The following is a 19,019-nucleotide window of genomic DNA, read 5'->3' as shown; positions in this document are numbered from 1 at the left end:
CACGTCCCCCTCTGTTTACCTGACAGTGCCCTCAGGATGAGGAGCTCCAATACTGCTGCTCTCAGCCCAGCATCATCCATGCAGACACCAAGCTCAACTCCTAGTAGGGCTGTATGGGGATGCATCTGTTCCCCTGTGCATGCTGGTGGCATTTGCCACACAGGCACACTCCGAGTCTTGAAATAACTTCCTCAGCCTTGTTCCTGAGTAGTCAAAGAACATGAAGCCACAAACCAAGGCTCTCAAAGAACTCGGTGCCTGGTTTAGAAAAATCCAAAACTTGAGAGCTACTTTCTGTGCACTCGGTCACTTGCTCACAGTTAATAGCAATCGTGAAAGGGGGGGGGGGGGGGGGAAATGCTCTGACAACTTCACTGCAATTTGACAACTCTCACTGAAAATCCAGTGGGCTGAACTGCCACAGTCTATTACATCACACATTGCCTGAGCTCACTCAGTCTTGCGGTAATTACAGAAGATAAATCTGGCTGTGAAAATGGCTTTTTATCAGGAGGAAACCCAATGGCAAACATAACAAAACGCCTCCTGTCTTATGACCTTTCCTTAATGGCATCTTAATACAATGATTTCTGAGATGCTATCTTTTACCTGTGAAAGACTGGTAGGTACTGATACCTGGAAAAAATAGGAACTTCTGGTTGCTCTCCATAACTTCATTACAGTCCCCTTAGAAGCACTGAGGTTTCTGCACAAGCATAATTGACTTATGATCAGAGTTCCCCTGTCCTCACTGAAGTCACTTGTGTCTAAAAATTTCATGGTGTCTTTACTATGATTGTTAGCTTAATGAAAGCCAGTGCGGGATTCTTGTCTATTCATTCCGGAATATGTATTATAGGCTAGGTTGAGTGTGCTGGGGAGCTGAACTACAGAACATCCCCCTTGCAATACCTGGACTGGGGGTGGGGTTCTCTGAAGCCACACAGAGTCTGAAGCTGTGACTGCTCCAATACTGTTCTGCAGGATGGAATAACAGTGACAGGTTAGTTAAGTGCTAACTGTACTGGTGAATAACTAGAGTAACAAACTTTTGTTCAAAGGTTTTTTAGCTCAAAGCAATCTCTATCAACTGTATGCGTGACTGGCCAGTTCTGGCCTATGCTTCACACTATTTGAGAAGGTCGGGAACACTTGTAGCATGAAAACATCTTTGATTTCCTCTGTTGCTGCCTTCTTCTACTGAGTGTTCCTGCCTTTGTGGACCTGTTGCTGGTGCAACACACGAGTTTTGGCTGGTGGATGTCAGTTACCTACAGCCGAGTAGGGCTGGGGCTTTGCCATCAGATATTCACCAAATAACAGAGGCAGGTACACACATCAGCCAACCCACTCAAACCCGTAACAAGCCCATACCTACGTTTCTTGTTGGTTTTGTTGTTGTTGTCGCTTTGTTGTTGGCTTTTTTTTTTTTTCCACCGCCCCTTCGCATAATTAATATATTCGCGTTTCCTCCCACTCTCCCAATGGGCTACCAGCTGCAGCGCTCCTGAATAGCGAGCTTAATTGTGCTTTGTCATGCAGAGTACCTCCCTTTTCTATAGCAGGTTCCAAAGGGGCCCCAGCGGAGGTGGCAGCGGGCGGGAGAACGGGCGGCCCCGCACCGTGCAGGTAGCGCCCGCAGGGGACCGATCCCACTCCAGGAGCCCCTCCGCTGTCCCACACTGGGTGATATAAGCGGGACCCCGCGGGCGAGTTTCGTAGCGAAGAGGGGCGATGGGGGCTGATGGCAGAGCCCGGGCTAGGAAGAGCTTGGCCGTTATAGGTTAATCATGTCCTACAGGCGGCATAAACAGAGTGGAGTGTGGGCTGTGGATATTCACTGCGAATTACGCCTAATTATTGTTTGGATAGCAAGATTTGGATTCCGCTGCTTCTGCCCGCTGACCGGCACCTCTGCCTTCACAGCATCTCTCTCCCCCTCTTGTTTCTTGTTTTGACAGTTTGAATCCAGCTCTCTGCGACATAGAAAGCCAATAAAATTCTCATTTCATCGTTAATCTGATTCCTTCGCGGTGTGGGTTGTTACCCTCACACCTGCGTGGCGGGGTGTAATTCCATTAATAATAATAATAATAAAATCAACATATTCATTGCATGTCTTTTCCCCGATGGTATATTGTGAGCAGTGCGAGTTAAAAAGAGCCATTTATTCTCACCGTGAATGAGTCTGCCGGGAGCCGAAGACTTCACCTGCCTCCTCCGTCAATTAGGAATGTATCGAAAATTCTACCAGAAAACGAGTTAAATTAACCGTTGGCTAATTTCCTTGTGTCCCTCCTCCGTAATCCCCCCTTTTCAGCTTGCCCCAGAAATTACCACATGTTGCAAGGTTCAAATAGCGCCTAATGAAACAGTGACTAAATGGTTCGCTCAAACTCACAGCGAAGCCCTTTCGCTGTGCCTTCAAAGCCTGTGGGGCTGCAGCGGTCGGGGGTCCCTGTCTTAGGAAAGAAGAGGAGGGAGGGGGGGAAAAAATGAAAGAAGGAAAGAAAAAAGAAGAAATAGTCGGTTTTGGCAGAGAATCCTGCCCGGCCGCACAGCCCTCCCGCCCCACCGCACACGGACGGGAGATTGGGACGGGTGGGGGCGTCTAGGGAGGCGTCCTGGGGACACGGAGACAGGGGGACGTGGGGAGCAGGGGGGTCGAGGACAGGAGGACGTGGGGACAAGCGGACACGAGGGACGGGGAGCGCCGGGGGTCTCCCAGAGCAGCGAGGTGCTGCGCTCATGCGGTTTGCACTGAAGGTTCCCAAACACTGCAAACCTCGGTTTTTATAGAGGTCTGGGGACGGAAAGCGAAGCGAGCCCCGGAGCAAGAAAAGAAGTCCCGGGCGGAGTTTTGCCCCGCGGCGAGGGGCTGCGGTCACTGCCCGAAGCTGTCGCACCGACGTGTCATCTGCAGAAAGTCGGTGAATTCCCTGAAGGGAGCAGAGTCACTTCTGTGAAGCGGTGAGGCTAATACAAAGTCATCAAAGCACTATGGTTCTTGTCTTTAAGTGACAACCCCCTTTATGGGACTGCTTGAAATACGCCTCCCGCTTTTCAATGTCCCTCTATCCATCTTTGTCTGCTCTTCAGAAAAGCAGACAATATACAGCAAAGCCTGGCGAGCTCCCCACGCTCTGGCTTGGGCAGTGCCAACGTTAGCCTTGAAATTGTCACTCCTTCATTAATCTGCAAGCAGTTCTTTTGCCAGAGCGAACAGCACACGCTGCCGTTCCATTTGGGCTCGCCTTCGCCCGGGGGGCTGCTTCGGGCCATATCATTGCGCGGGGCTGTCACCTGCCGGAGGAGCGCTCTGTCCGCCCCCTCGGGCCCCGGAGAAGGGCGGCTACAGCTTTTCCTCCCTCGGGAGAAGGACCCGCGTTCCCCCCACGGCGCTCCGCTCCGCCCGGTGCCCGTCGGATCACCGCCCTCGGGGCCGCCCGTACTCGGGGCAACGGGACACGGCTGGCGGCTGTCCCCGGTGGTGGTGCTGAGCCGCGCTGTGCCGGGGCCGCTTCGGCAGCGGCCGTGTGTTTGTCGCTGAGCCTTCCTTCCGCCGCGGTTCCTAAAGAGTGGTTGATGGATTGCTCCCTCGGGAGAGCTAAATCCGGCCGCGTTTGCAGCGCCTCCAAACACCGCCATGACAAGTGCCAAAGTAGGAGGGCAGAGTTTGTTCGCTGCGGTTGCAACGAGGCGCAGAACGGCACAGAATCACGGAAAGAAAAAGCTGCTATTTGGGTTCCGTCCTATGGCCCTTCAGGCAGCCCCACAGTTCCTGCACCCCCTCTGCTGCTGTCCCTGCCCTCGGGCTGCCCTAGCAACGCTGTTTCCCCTTGTAACGGCCTTTCAGGATGCGTCAGGGCACACCTATAGCTGTGTTCCTGCGTGGAAATGGGGAGGGCTTTTCTCACATCCGATGCTCACTTTGAAATCCAGACAAGTCTGGTGATGGCAGCAGCTGCCTCAGTGGCACAGCTTGCACACTGAGCGTAGGTCACCGTTTCTTTCCAGTCCTTGAATAGCACACATTACCATTCACACTGCAGGTAAGAGAATCTCCCTTCTTTTCCCTCTCATCTTTAAGAAATCGTTAAATACTTCAAGGAGGTATTCCTGCATCTCTGGTGCTGAACTTCAGAAGGAGATAGAAATACCCATTTGTTCCCTGAGTTACTTCCACAGAGCAGACACAGGCACACAGGCAGCATCCCTGCAACTCCAAAGACAGCATCACCCTGATGCAGTAGGGTGCAATGCTTCTCAGGCCTAGAGCTCCCCACTGCTTTGGGACACTGGTGACATCGCTGTGATACCCAACGGTGCTGATTTCTCCTCTCACAGCTTCCAGGTGGGAAAGGCTCAGAGCAACTTTAGGAGCCAGGAGTTCCTCTGTGAGGGAATCATAAGGGCTATGTGAGGACACAGTCGACTAGATAGTCTAAGTTTTTTTCCAGAGTTAATGTTACAGTTCTATGATATAAGAGAATAAGGGAATGGCCTGGGCAGTGAAGGGAAGGCCTTTGGGGAGACATTGTGCCCCCCCCCCTCCCCCCCCCCCTTGTTCAGCTGGGTGCCGGCCTCTGAGCAGCCCTCATCTGTGAAACAGTAGAGTGAGGGTCTGCACTTAGTTCCCAATCCCAGTCTGGTCGCCATTCCTTCCCAGCAGAATCACAATGCTATTCCAGACCCCGCAGCAGTAACAGGCCATGCTCATCCTGGGCCTTCTCCTCCTGCTCTCAGCAGCTACACCCGGCACTGAGCAGTTTCTGCTGAGCTGCATGAGGTCTTGTTCCTCTTTTTTCTGGTTAAAAGCAAGACAGGCACTTGGAACTGGAGCTGAACTTCTGAGGTTAATGATCAAGAACAGAAAGTGTCCAGGGTATTATTTTCCTAAAGGCTCTACACTGGATTCAGGGGCTGAGCGTGGATGGAGTCAGTGGAAAACCCACAGTGGCAAAGGTGTGAGTGGGGAACAGCACAGTGGGATCTCCGATTATCACCACCCAGCTCAGCACGGGATAAAAGTAGCGAGGTTGCTGTGTGCACGCAGCCCCTTCGGGAGGACAGAAACGGAGTGTCTCGGAACACATCCCCGCGCCGGCACTGGTGGCCTCGGGACTGACAGACAGCGGCAGCCGTCTGCTCCCATTCCCGTCCCCGTTCCCTTCCCCGACGGCGGAGAGCTGTGGCCGGTCTCGGGCCGGGCTTTCCCGGCCTCGTTCGTATACTCGGCTCCACCTTGCTGCCGGAGCCCCTACCCCGCCCCGCCCGAGCCGTGGGTAGCGAAGAGCCTCTCGGCTGCTGGCTGCGGAGCTCAGCAGGGTTATAGCGGAGTTGGGGCACACGGAGCAGCTCTGTCCCCGCGCCCAGAAGCGCACCCTGTCCCGGCTGCTACTGTGCCTTCTCTAGGGCAAAAGAAGTTACAGAAAATAAAAGAAGAAGAAATTCTCGTCCGATCTCATTTATTTAAATAAATATAAATAGAACTTTTATATAAAACTATTCACAAACAAACCGACGGCCCGAACCCAAGGGACTGGTGCTTTATTGCTTTCCTTATTCACTTTCAGAAAAGTTCGTCCAGGAGGTTCTCAGCCTACGAGTTCTTTTCAGGTTTGAAAGTCTCGGCTTTCGGGACGAAATACTTGGGGTGGGTTGTCCTTCCTTCATACCGCTCTGGCTAGAGGCGGGGAGGATCTCCTGGCCGGGTCCGCGCCCCAAACTGGGCAAGGCAGGTGCCCGTCCCAGGGTCCGTGCACAGCGCCGTGGCTGAGCTCCCATCGCTAAGCACACAGACAGCCTCTGCCCGCGGGCTCCGACGGCGGTGCCCGAAGTGTCCCTGACGGTTCAGAGAGGGGAGATCTCCTTCTCCTCGGTGGCCGAGGATGGGGACAGGGACTCCTCGTCCTCCGACCTGGGGAAATGGCCCTGGCCCGTGCCGCACTTGCAGCCGCCGTGAGAGCTCCGCGGGGCGCCTTTGCCCTCCTTCTTGTGCTTGACGCGGCGATTCTGGAACCAGATCTTCACCTGCTTCTCGGAGAGGTTCAGGTACGTGGCTATCTCGATGCGGCGCAGCCGGGACAGGTACATGTTGGACGAAAACTCCCTCTCTAGCTCCAGGAGCTGCGTGCTGGTGAACGCCGTCCGCATCCTCTTCCCGTTCTGGATCTGACTGGAATCGGACCCTCCTTGGGAGGCAAGCGACAAGTTAAGCGGGGCGGGGGAAAGGAGAAAAAGGAGAGAAGGACAACCGAGGAAGGAAACCCGCCTCAGCCTCCCCGTCCCCCGGTCTCGGGCTCCTACCCATGCCGAGGCAGTGGAACCTCCGCGGGTCGCTGACGCTGTAGGCGGTGGCCGCGCAGGCGGGGGGGTGATGCGGCGGGTGCCCCAGGGCGGCGGCGGGCACGGCGGGCGGCGGGGGCTGCGGAGGGGGGGGCGGCAGGGCTGCCCCGCGGGCAGCACTGGGCCTCGCCGGCGGCGGCGGCTGCAGCAGGGGGAAACTGGCCCTTGAGCAGCGGGATGGCCCCTCCGCCACCGCCGCCGCCGCCGCCGCCGCCGCCGCCCCCCCCGCGGGAAGAGTGCAGGTGCGAGGTGACACAGAGCGGGCAGACGCAGAAGGCCCCGCTCTTGCGGGACGGACATCCCGGGCCCGCCACCGACATGACGAGGGGGGACGGCACGCCGAGGGGGATGAAGAAGTCCTGGCCGTGGTGATGGTGGTGCTCGGGAAGGGACGGCAGCGGCCTCGAGGAGTCCTTGATGATTAAGGAGTCCACATAGAAGGAGCGCGACATCGCGGCGGGCTGCTCTGCTGCCGACCGGGCTGCCGCTGAAGTCCTGGCGAGGCGAGAAGGTGCTTATGTTGGAGAGGCGAACAAAAGGGTCCCCGGAGAGGGCTGGTCTTAAAGTCCCCCCGCCTGGATCCCCTGCGCTAGGGGTTTTATATCAACTATTTAAACACGTGATGGCTGAAAGCCTCTCGGACCTAAATCTGCCCAGCTTCTCAGGCCGGCGGGAGAGGCGGCGAGAGGAGGGGGAGGGGAGGGGAGCGGGGAGGAGAACGGAGCGGGGAGGGGGGCACCAAGTGTGCACTGGTGCTTTTTCGCTGCCCGATGGCTTCAGTCTTTGCCTTCGTGCCAGACAAATTGTGAGAGCGTGGGAGCAGGGGAGGGGGCTGCGGCCCCGCACCCGTCCAGCAGCAGATCGGAGGGGAGATAAACTTGCGTCAAACCGTGCGCTGGGATCTGCTCGGGAGCACCTCTGCATCCCGCACGGAGGGAGCGATGGAAGAGGAGGGGAGGGGAGAGCCGGAGTTGCGTAGGGAGAAAAGGCAGCGCTACCCTAGCGGCCGGGGCTCCCCCGCGGCACCGGGAGGCCGCTTCCGAGCGGAGGATCCCGGGTCGCCTCCATGGATATGGGTAGGGAATTAGGGATGGGATGGGCCTATGCGTGTTCATAAGCACTTCTGACAGAGTTTGGGGTTGGTTGTTATTGTTGTTGCTATTATTATTCGAAGCTTTCTCCAAATTAGCACTGAGCACGGGGACAAAGCCTTCCCCACCGGGACACGTCTCGGCCCAGTGCTACCACAACGGCACTGCCCCGCCAAGTGCCCGGTCTCTCCGGGACCGGCGCTCTACGCTGCTAAGAGGCGGCCGTGCCGGGGCCGCTTTGATGTGCACCAAGTGTGCTGAAGCAATCATTCAAAGTAAAATTGGATAAACAGCTAAATACGGTCGGTGGCTCCCGAGCATTTCAGATTGCATTAAAGAGCCGAGGTATTTGCGGCATATTACGCGATTTTCCAATGACCTGTTTTATGGGAGTTTAAGAAGAGTCCTCGGCGGAGGAAGGGCGATCGAACTCCTGTTGGGCAGATGCGAGGCGGCATGTGGAAGCGGCAGCGCATCCCGCTCCGCTCGGCTGGCGGAGGGGAGCGACTACTGTGCTCTAAGGCGGAAAATGCAAAGCAAGGCCGATCGCCGGACCGCTGCCCGGGAGGAATCGGCAGCCTTCACGCCTTTAGAAGTGGTTGGCGTGCTCAGAGCAGGGACACGGACATCCCCCGTACTCCTTCTCTGTTTAAATCCAGAAAAACACCACCCGCAGCACCGCTACAGCTGCCCGCCCTCCGATCGGGGTGGTTCTCCCTCGGGCCGGGGCTCAGCGCTTTGCCCCGGCCCCGTCAGAGAGGACACGGGCGGCCCTAGCTCCCCTCGACGGCCGCGATGCCGCGGAGTTTTAGGGACGCTCCGCAGCCGCGAACCGAGGATTTATGGATGGCAATTAACGTTTTATGAATTGCAGCTGAGGCTGGTTATGGAGCTATTTGAATGTGATTAGAATTCAATTAGAAAGTGTTTACCGGCCGGCGGGGCTCCGGAGTGTAAACAGACAGCTATTCCAGCAATGCGCTAATCCCGCGTCTTGTGACAACAATTAGGGACCGGCGGCTTTCGGCGGGTCAGCTCCGACCTCACCTAGTTCTCCCCAAACCGCTGCCGAGGTTTCGGGGCGGCCGGAGCCCTTCCCTAGACTCAATAGTTATGGTCCAAGGATGAACGCAGTGGGCTTGTTCGGCTCTCTCCGGTTAAAATGCAGTTTTGTCTTTTCTGACGTTGTTACTTTTCTCTCTCTCTCCCCCTCCCACCCCCTCTCCCCCCTTTTTCTTTAGGAGAAGCTACTTAGAAAAAAGGGCGTCCGGTGTGCGTGGAAAACCTCAGTGTGCAACGATGGAGCGGGGCTGAGAGCGGGGGGTGGGGGGCTGCTGTAAGCGGGGCGGACAGCGAGAGTCAGATCAAAGTTGCGATTTCTAATTGTTATAATAAACCAAGCGCGGTGATAAAAGAAAGGAGGGGGAAAAAAATAGCACAAAGCAAATCTCAGCCCTGAAAGCAAGAAAAGAAGTCATCTGAGAGCAGAGATATCCCAAACCAGGCGGAATGATGTAAGGCGTGCGCCCACATCACATCGGCCTCGTTACGATTTTATTTTTCAATAATTCTGTCCGATAAAATTTCATTGTCCATTAAGTAATCCCCGAAATGAGAGCTCTTATGAGCCTATAATGAGCTCTAATTGCTACGACTGGGAGAGCCACGTGGAAGGATTTAGAAGGTATTAAGCGGTTGGGTACAGAGCACAGGCTGTTACCTAGCCATTACTTTCATAATTCAAGGAGAAAATTAGTCCTTTTAAGGGAAAATCCTTTGATTCCCTTCATTCTGCTCGGGGTGACAGAGTATAGCTTTGTCTGCCTTTAGTTCAAGGCAGTGTAACAAATGAGAATGTAACGAAATTGCCCCCTTTTGAAAGTGGAGCAGTTCAAAAAGAACATCAGAGCCGCTCCCCCGGCCCGCGGAGCGCAGCGCTGGGCGCAGGTCCCTCCTTTCTCCCAGATGTCTCCAACACCTTTATGTCGGGGAGATTCACGGCTTATGCGACAAAAGCGGCTCTCTCCCCTCCCTCCCCCAGCCCCCGGCTGCAGAGAGGCACTGCCCGCCCGGTGCAAAACCGGCAGAGAGAGCCGCACCTCGGGGCCGCGTTTTGAGGAGCAAAAAGGGGGAAAAGAAAACGTTTGCGGGGCTGTCGAGGAGGCGAACGTGACCCGAAGAGGGATCTGGGCGGCCGCGGCCCCCTCCCCAGTAAACCCCCGCGTGGCCTTGGGGCCGCCGGCTCTTACGCAGGGAGAGCCCTTCTTCCCCGGTCTAACATCGATTTGGTATCAGCTCCCAAAGCCATCTCGGAGCCGGGCTGTGTGAAGGGAGCGCAGGCAAAAAAAGACAGGACTTGCCCACAGCTCCCATTAATGAGGTCATTATAAAAGCGTGAACAAGTCTATTAATGTTTTGTTGAAAGCGCATCGTTAACTTGTATCCATCCTTTTCTGAGAGTGGCATTGTGATATTGCTGTCTGTGGCACATCTTACCCGATATAGCCCGAGATTTCTCCATTATCTGTAACCAAGCAACACTTTCTGAATACCAAAAATTGAAAAGAACCGCTTAGTCTTCAAGAAAGTCCTCAATAATAGTGGAAAAGAACAAAGATCCAGGAGACAACAAAATGCCACAGGGGTGACTTTTCATGAGCAATTATCTCTCATTAATCAGAAGAACAGCTGCAATATTAATTTTCCTTCTTTCTTCCTCTCTTTTCACACTCCCCAACATTTGAATAATCATAAATTTTGATTTCATGGAGCGGCAGCATTGCCAGCGGCTTCGAGACACAAACCACCTACACGGGGAGGACGCTTTGCAAACGGCCCCCTTTTTTAAAGGCTGCCAAAGAATAAAGTGGAGAAAAGAAAAGAGAGAAAAACTCGGGGCCGGGCCGCTTTCTCCTTTCCCCTGAGCCGTCGAGGCCCGGCCCCGCCGCCCCGCAGCCCCACGGCCCCGGCGGCGGGCGGGGACGGAGCGGTCGGAGCGCCGCGCAGCTCCAGACGTGGGAGTTTCGACAACTTCGCTGGCCATTTAACTTCCAAACATGAAGCCAAGCGTTGTAGATCTGTCCAAAGAGACAATCCTGGGGCGTAACATGCATTGTGAAACATCAAAAGGCCCTGGCGTTATATGCACTGAGGAGTGCATTCAGCAAGAAGGGTGCAATGCTTCTCCTTTCAGGGCTCGGGAGCTGATTGTTTAACGAGCGATGTCGCCGAGGCCAGAAAACTGCACTCCTTCCAAAGAGAGGGGTGTAACATTGAAAACTCCCCCCCCCGCCCCCCTTTATTTTTGAGGGTTTCAAAGGATCTCAGGGACAGGAGGCGGTAACTGGGAGAAACCGCACTTGGGGTCGGGAGCGTACCAGGCTGAGACCCCTCAAACTCTGCCCCACCTCCAGGCGCTCGCATGTCCCCGCCTGGCCCAGGGGAGCAGCCCATAGAGCAGAGACAGCTCGTTTTCCCCTTTGCCCCATAGATGCGGCCTTGGCCTGCTCTTCCAGTGCCCTTCTCTGCCTGCAGGGCTAACTTTCTTTAACTTAATGACCTTATTCTCCCGCTGTTTCTTCTTATTATTACTGTTAATAGTAGTACTAACCTTCATTAAATACTTAAAGGGAGCTTATAAAAAAGATGAAGACCGACTTTTTTCATGGTCTGATAGCGATAGGACAACTAAAAGAGGGAAAAGTTAAATTAGATGTTGGGAGGAAATTCTTTACTCAGAGGGTGCTGTGGCTGCCCCTCCCTGGAGGCATTCAAGGCCAGGCTGGATGGAGCACTGGGCAATATGACCTGCTGGGTAGCAGCCTTGTTCAGGGCAGGCAGATGGAACTGGGTGAGTTTAAGTTCCTTCTAATCCAGGACATTTTATGATTCTACAGTTCTGTGATACTTGGCTTAGACTTGAGAGGCTTTGCCACGTCCCTAACTACATGGGGCAACACCAGGCTAGACTTCAGTCTGAGTCCTAGTTTCAGGAATGACCTTTATTTAGAGCTCTTGCAGCTAAGATTGTTACCTACCACAGATGACTGAACACAGAATACATGATGGAATTGGTCTTTACACTGACGTATCACAAAGTAACACAGGAGTGCTACACTTTACAGTGATAGGGATAAAGAATATAAGCTTCTGCATAATGTCAATTATCCTCCTTCATTTCTGTTCTTGAAATTACACCCTCAAGCATTTAAACCCTTGGAAGTCATGCTTAGGTTGAAGCGTTCTGCTTGAGAGTGACAAAAAAGTGGTCTTTTGAATTTTCTACCAGAGGTAATGTTACTTTTCTTAGATAGACAGGCAAGAATGGACATTAAGCATGGATTGTGAGGAAAAAATTGAGGTTATAAAACTTACTATGGTAGTGCAGGATCTGCCATTCCACAGACTGAATATTGTATGAATATTAAGTTCAATTCATCCACACTGAACAAATCAAATGGTATTCATTTTTTATGTTTATTTTTAGTTTTGGCATTCTTCTGGAATGCAAATGTGGATGAGGGATAGTCCAAGAACTGCAAAGCAATGGAGGAACTTCCTAGAGGAGACACGGTGCTATCCCTGCAGGCACAGAATATACAGGGGAACACAACAAACAATGGATATCCTTGAATGCTACTCTCAGAGACAGCTGAATTAGCTCTAATTCTTGCTGTGACTACTGTATTCACAACAGAGAACAGAACTACTCATACTGGTAGTCTTGGCTATACTTTTTGCTTTACATTACTCATTATAAGGAAAAGTCAGAATCTGTGGAGGGTGGTACATTTTACTGGAATGAAGGAGTGAAGTGATAGAGGAGTAAAGAGATAGAAGTGCAATTAAAAACCAAATGTAACCATTGGCACATTAATCCAAGGTTATGAAACATCAGTGTGGCATGGCCAAATGATGAGTGAATGCAATTACACAGCATAGGCAGCAGTATAATTCCACTGAAGTCACTGCATGGGAAAACCTTGTCTGTCAGAGGGTACAGCTTTGGATGTCCATATTCAGAAAGGACTAAATGAGAACAAGTCTAGAGAGTAGCATGAGGAGTATGAGTGGAATGTGAACCCTCAAGATGCACAGAGAATGGATTATTTAGGAAAATGAAGGCTTGGAGTAGGTGTGCTTTTTGCATACTTCAGGGAAGTATGTACTCATGAGGGAGAAGGGTATCACCACAAGAATAAACAAATACAAATGAATGTACTCTGGATGTACATAAATTTAGCCTGGAAATTAATAACAAAAAAACCAAAACAAACAACAACAAAAAACCTTTTCAGTGTGAGGGAAGTGGAATTCACTCTCCTCTCCTCTCCTCTCCTCTCCTCTCCTCTCCTCTCCTCTCCTCTCCTCTCCTCTCCTCTCCTCTCCTCTCCTCTCCTCTCCTCTCCTCTCCTCTCCTCTCCTCTCCTCTCCTCTCCTCTCCTCTCCTCTCCTCTCCTCTCCTCTCCTCTCCTCTCCTCTCCTCTTTTTACATTTATGTTAAGATAATGAAAGAACCATGCACTAAAATGGTGTGTTTTTTTTCAGGTGTCGGATTAAACATTGGTCTGAATTTTGACGTGAACTAGAAAACTTTATGAGAAGAAACCTACCATCTCATTTCTTCTGCTCACTTTTCACAATATAACTTTGCCCATGTGGCTTCAATGTGAAAACAAATCTCTATTGCATGTAGCTGGAGGCAACCATTTTATAGTTTCATCCTTTTAGATGTATTTGTATTCTCAATTTGAAAAAGGAACAAAAATGTGCGTTACATGAAGCAGAGTCTAAGTAAAGTGTAGGCTAGAGGCACTCAGCCTCTAACTGCAAGGAAAAACGGGGCATCTTACAGAAGCACACAATATGAGTGTGTGGAAATGGAACCCAAAGTCAGAATTTTATTAAAACAATATGGGGAATTTTTGCACAGCTTGTCTCTTTTTATTTATGACAAATATATTTTCCAAGCTTGTATTCAAAGCCTTCTCTTTGAAAAACCCTAGAAATAAAGGATTTTCAGAAAATGGAAGATTTTCCATAGGTATACTAGCTCAAAGATTGTTTATTCTGATACAGCATTGAGGTGACAATGAAATCTAATGGAAAAAGAGTAGCAGAAGTTTATGAGATTCAGAGCTCTGCTTTAGTGGTAAGAAAATAAACTGGAATTGAAAAAATATACGGTGTGAATCTTCTAAAAAAGAAAGAAGTACTAAAACCTAAACCATAAGAAGATGTAAGTAGGAGGGTATAAGCCATGATTTTAAAGTGCAAACAAATATAATTACTTACATAGACTGACCAGATGAAAAAAAAATCAGCCAAGAATATGTCTGAAGCTTGAACAATATCTCAACCTCAAATAAGACAGAGCTACTCAACAACTATGTTGAGCGGTGCAGTGGGAGTAGAATTTGGCCTTGAGTTTTCAAAGGTTAGTTAAAATACAAGCTTCTTCAGGTGAAGGGAATGAAAGAGACCAGCTCATTCTCCAGAGCTACAAAAGGTCTTTCAAGGGTACCAAATACATAAAAATAAAAGCCACAATCACACTTCCTAGATATACACTTATAAATAACACTTGTACATTAATGTGTTGTCCAATGGGGAAAACCCTTGGAGCACTCTGGTCAGTGAGATCTCTGCCAGAAATTCACCCAGTGCAACAAAGATTTATAGATTCAAACAGCTGATTTTGCCCAAGGTCCCAGAATAAGATCACTGCAGCACTGTGATTAGGCCCAATATCTCTTATCTTTCAGGATCTTGCAGTAAGTAAAGGCGCTTCACAAGTGATCTTTTCAGAATTGCAAAGTCTGTTGAATCTGATCAATTGAACTTTAAAAACTGTTAATGCAAAGGAGCCCTAATGCAGCTTCCCCATTCCTTTGTGGGTAAGAATTTCTACAGGCTATTCTGCCCCCAGGTAGATTCTGGTAAAAGTTGTCCATTGAGTACAAAGTGACCAGTACCCAAGCTTACCATTTTTTTATTCTCTACTGCAGGCTGGAATTGTTACTCTCCTCTCTTTGGGGACAGAAAACAACCCTGTTTCAGTGTCATACCAAGATTTACAAATCTGATTAAAAACTGCCTTTGAATCATATGGACAGTCCTTCACTCTTTCAAACACTCATCAAGGAAGTATGTATCTGCTACATCAGGTTTGATGGCCAGTGCAAGGCTGCCAGCAGCCAAAAATGAACTGGAGCCAAAGAAAGAACAAGATCTCAAAGACAGGCAATTATTTTTCCAATATCTCTCTTGCTCTGAAAGGAGAACAGTTTTCTTTTCGAGATGCAAGTTATTCCCATCTCTCATGCTTTACCATAGAGGTTGGGTAATTCTTCCAATTTCCCTTGAGGACCTACTCTATGAATATAATGTGTTCCACTATAAGTACTTTTGTCATACTTTAAACAATTCCTAGAACAAGAGCATCTATTTTATTCTTCTTGGTTTTAGAGCAATTATTGGTCAAGACTGATACTATCATAGAGAAAAAATATTTCCTTGGAAGCACAAAAGACACTATTCAAAGATGATCAGAAATAAAGTTGTCCTCTCTGAAACAGACATGCTAGGAATAAGTCTTTGCTTGTACGCAGAAGGTGTGAACATGTTAGTATATTCAAATATCAGTGAACGTTAAAGTGCTTACAGAAAATCTTCATTATTCATGTTTTGAGGACTTTACATGAAAGCCATCCTTCCTTATTCTCTTTAGATCAACATTTGTCACAGTAATTAATGAGGAAGTAATTATAATGTAATTTGTCAGAATAATCTGACAGGCAAAGAATTATGTTCTCAATCCTAAAAGAATACGCAGTTCTAGTTTTCCGACTGATTGGGTAGATGTGGGTGGCATAGCAGAAGGTATTTGCCCTTAAGCAGGATAAAAATGTTGGCACTTTCTATTCTCAAGCAAAAACGGGCAGAGTCATTGTCTAACTCTCTTAAATATGTCATAATAACACATTTTGTCTTAACAACAGATTAGTAAATCTGATTTTTGAATCTTCATATAAAAGTTATTTCATGGAATAGTGAAGATTTACAGCTCACTTGCAGCAGTTACGTAGTCACTGCTATTCATCTTAGCCAGACACTGACTCTTTGAGATGGTGAGTAAACATATTAGGCATTCAGTCATGTGTACTAAGAGAAAAATACTGTCCTTGAAATAAATACAAGCTGTCAGGTGAGGATTTAATGGAGGTAAAACCAGTAAAACTAGGTAAAATAAAGATGATGTTCAATGGGATATGAGTAATCACATCATTAACAGCTAGAAAATCCTCAAGTTTGTCTTTGCCTTTTCTGGTCCCTTTTTTTTTTTTAAACAAACTTATAAGTCAGCTGCACCTTTACTCAAATAACAGCATCTGTATCTCTAATAGCACAGAGAATCTGGCCCTCAGTAATCCTTGGAACTTGTTTTCAACAGTGCCAACAATATTTTCTTAAAGGTGATCTTCAGAAGAAAAGTCAGGTACTGCACATTTGCCATTTGTACATCTTAAGGACCTTCATCTTACTGGACTGTTTGTACTTCTAAATGGATTTGCTGTTTGTATTCAGTGGACTTCACACCTTTGTACCTGCAGTGTGAAAATATACCATCAGTTTCAATCCATCTCACCAAATGACAAATGAAGACTTTGCGTTTTTCTGCTTAACTGATGTGATTGTTATCAATAAATACATAAAATAAATAAATAACCAAGAAGGATAGTGCTGCATCAGATTTTCCTATTGATGGGAAGGGATGAAATGTGACCACATACATTTCCTACATCAGCGAGTTCTACTGAAGATTTAAAAAAAGAAAAGAAGTCATGTCTAAAAATATTCAAGAACTTATCTTGGCTGCTGGTTATGTGGAATATAAGGAAGTCTTTAACTTCAGAGTATTCCAAATTCTTTTGGGGTTAGGAAATTCTGCCTTCAAAATGAAGTGAGCATCTTCAGAAGTCTGCTACAGTCCCGTGGCTTTTTTCAACTCCCTTTGTAGCATCAAGTGCTGTAAACTATGGTCCACTATTTCTACCTTATCTCTGACTTCATGCCCTGTCCTCTTCTGCTTGCTCTCTTCCCTTGCTATCATCGTCCACCTTTGTTTTTCTTCTTACTACCTCTTTTCCCTTAATTAATCAGGGAAAGAAAAAGAGAAGCTGTTCTTGTCAGCTTTGCTTTGCTGTTTAGTGGTAGGAGTTCAAAGAACAAGGTTACCACTGCACCCGCTGCTCCTTCTTTAATTTTTCACTGTTGAGTGGAAGAGTTTCCTTCAGGAGCTGAACACCACACTAATTAACAAAGGAAAAGACGGAGAAACAAGCCAGCATGTATGGCAGCAACAAGGCAAATGAAACAGATGTTAGAGGGAAACAGAGGGAGCGATGAATGGCAAAGGGGGAAGTGGGAAAGAAGCACAGAGTCAGGAGAGGAACAAGCAGTAAAGAAAGGAGAAGGAAATACATACATCAGGCAGAAAAAGATGAAGAGAGGGAGCTGGTATAACGAGCTGCCAATAAATAAATAAATAAATAAAGGGGGAAAAAAATAGCAGCAATAGTTTAGAGGCCCCTTAGGTTGCAGTATGTGGCTCTTACAGGGCAGCTCTTGAGAGCAGTTCCTACTTTGGTCAAATTGATTTGTGTGTGGCACCAGTTCCATCCCACTGAACAGGCAGGTGCAGAAAACAAATTAATGGGGCAGGGAAATCCTGCTTGAAACAACGGCAAAGCACTTTTCAGGTTGAACTTTAAACCCACCATCTTTTATTTAGATATCAAGAGAATAAGTGGCTTAAAAATACAATCAGTATAAGACTGGCAATATTCATATTGTTCTTGGTGAAAGGACAACGCACTGTTGATAGGAGAGGTATCTCACTATTTTGAGCAAGTAAATGTGGTGATATGAAGGCACAGATGGGCTCTGTTCTGGCTGAGCAAGTGTCTCATAGCTGACAGAGAGTGGCTGCCAGGGGTCCAGCAGTGAAGGTGTGACTAGTTGTGTGATACCCACTGAAAGACAGGAGAGAGGTCCAACGTAAGTCCTTCTGCAGCATGTACTGGGACACCAAGAGTACAGACCATGGAATTTGCTGCCTCTAAAGGCAGTACATTATGTGTCTGTGAAAGATTTTTGGCAAATGAGACCAAGAGACATAGCAACCTGGTGGTTAAGGCATAACATTTCTGCCTAACAGCCAAATTTTAGGCTAGCTGTTCCTATGCAAAATGAAGAAAAAGTTCCTTAAACCAAACCTTTCAGAGGTGGTTGCTAGCCATATGTACTTTGTGAGATGATGAAGTAGTTGGTGCTCACTACCCACTAGTCACAGAGCTCTGAGCACATCACGCGCTACAGAACACAGCGTGATGAAACATCATGGCCATCTCAGCCTAGGAACTTGATACTACTGTTCAATATTTGTCACAGCTATCCCTCTGTTCAGGTAACCATAGAAAACAGGTAATGTATACCTCATATGATGATCAAAAATTCTGGGACTATTTTTTCCTGCTCTTGTCTCAAACCCATTGAGACAGCAAACCACGCTTGCTACAATATGCAACACAGTGATTGCAGACCTCAAACAGTATAGCTGGCTTGTGTAGCCCTGCTATAAGAACTCATACGTAGTGTTGGTAAATCCACTCCTGCAAACCCATTTCCAGCACAGTGCTGCACTGCATTAACTCCAGTTATCTGGCTGCTACAGTGAAACAGCCATTTGAAAACAAAGCAAGAAAGAAGAAAAAGAAAACAACAAAAGCTACCAAATTCATTTGTGGAGTGAACTCGCATAAGAAGCTTCCCTGAAACCAGTGGGTTTTCACTAGCTTTTGCCAATATTTAACTTGGCCAGTTTTCCCAATTTTAGGGCTGCTAGGTAGAAGCAATTAGTCATCAGCATCACAAACTCCAGTTTCTATGTGCGAGACACACGCAAGAACATTCACTAGATAAAAACAAAAAACACAAACAACAAAACGACCCACACATAAGCATACTATTATGAAAGCAAGAAATTACTCAGTGGGAAATTTGGGTTATTCTGCAGAATCTTGTTATTTGGTAAGTGAAACCTGTTACAAGTAGGTCATGGCACAGAAATACAGTTTTCCGGTGTGACAGTGACAGATAATAGATTATTTTGCCCCCTCTGTGGCAAAGATAGCATCATAGAATACTTCAGAAAACTACTCAGTGCTGCCTTCCTCTGCCTTCACAGCACCAAGAGCTCACCTGCTGTTTGGGCTGTCACAGTCTCACCGGCTTTGCTTTAGGTTTTGAAGTCGGTATAAGGCCTGATCCTGTTTAATATCTTTATTGGTGGTCTGGATGAGGGGATTGAGTGCACCCTCAGTAGTTTGCAAATAACACCAAGCTGGGAGGAAGTGTGGATCAACCTGAAGGTAGGGAGGCCCTACAAAGTGGATTGATGGGCTGAGGCCAATTGTATGAGGTTCAGCAAGACCACAGGCGGAGTCCCACACTTAGATCACAACAGCACCATGCATTGTTTCAGGCTTGGGGCAAAGTGGCTGAAAAGCTGCATGGAGG

General features: G+C 48.6%; 1 protein-coding gene across 1 annotated transcript; it reads right to left on the bottom strand.

Moving 5' to 3' along the window:
* Nucleotides 1-5,559: 5,559 nt before the first annotated feature.
* GSX2 (GS homeobox 2) lies at nucleotides 5,560-6,860 on the bottom strand. Its single transcript, XM_072336075.1, is given in 3 exon segments — nucleotides 5,560-6,194; nucleotides 6,310-6,416; nucleotides 6,418-6,860. Coding segments are annotated over 3 exon segments (831 nt in total). The 5' UTR covers nucleotides 6,801-6,860; the 3' UTR covers nucleotides 5,560-5,853.
* Nucleotides 6,861-19,019: the final 12,159 nt, after the last annotated feature.

Source organism: Excalfactoria chinensis, chromosome 4, assembly GCF_039878825.1.
Source record: "Excalfactoria chinensis isolate bCotChi1 chromosome 4, bCotChi1.hap2, whole genome shotgun sequence".
Classification (NCBI taxonomy): domain Eukaryota; kingdom Metazoa; phylum Chordata; class Aves; order Galliformes; family Phasianidae; genus Excalfactoria; species Excalfactoria chinensis.
This window is presented reverse-complemented; position numbering and strand designations above follow the sequence as displayed.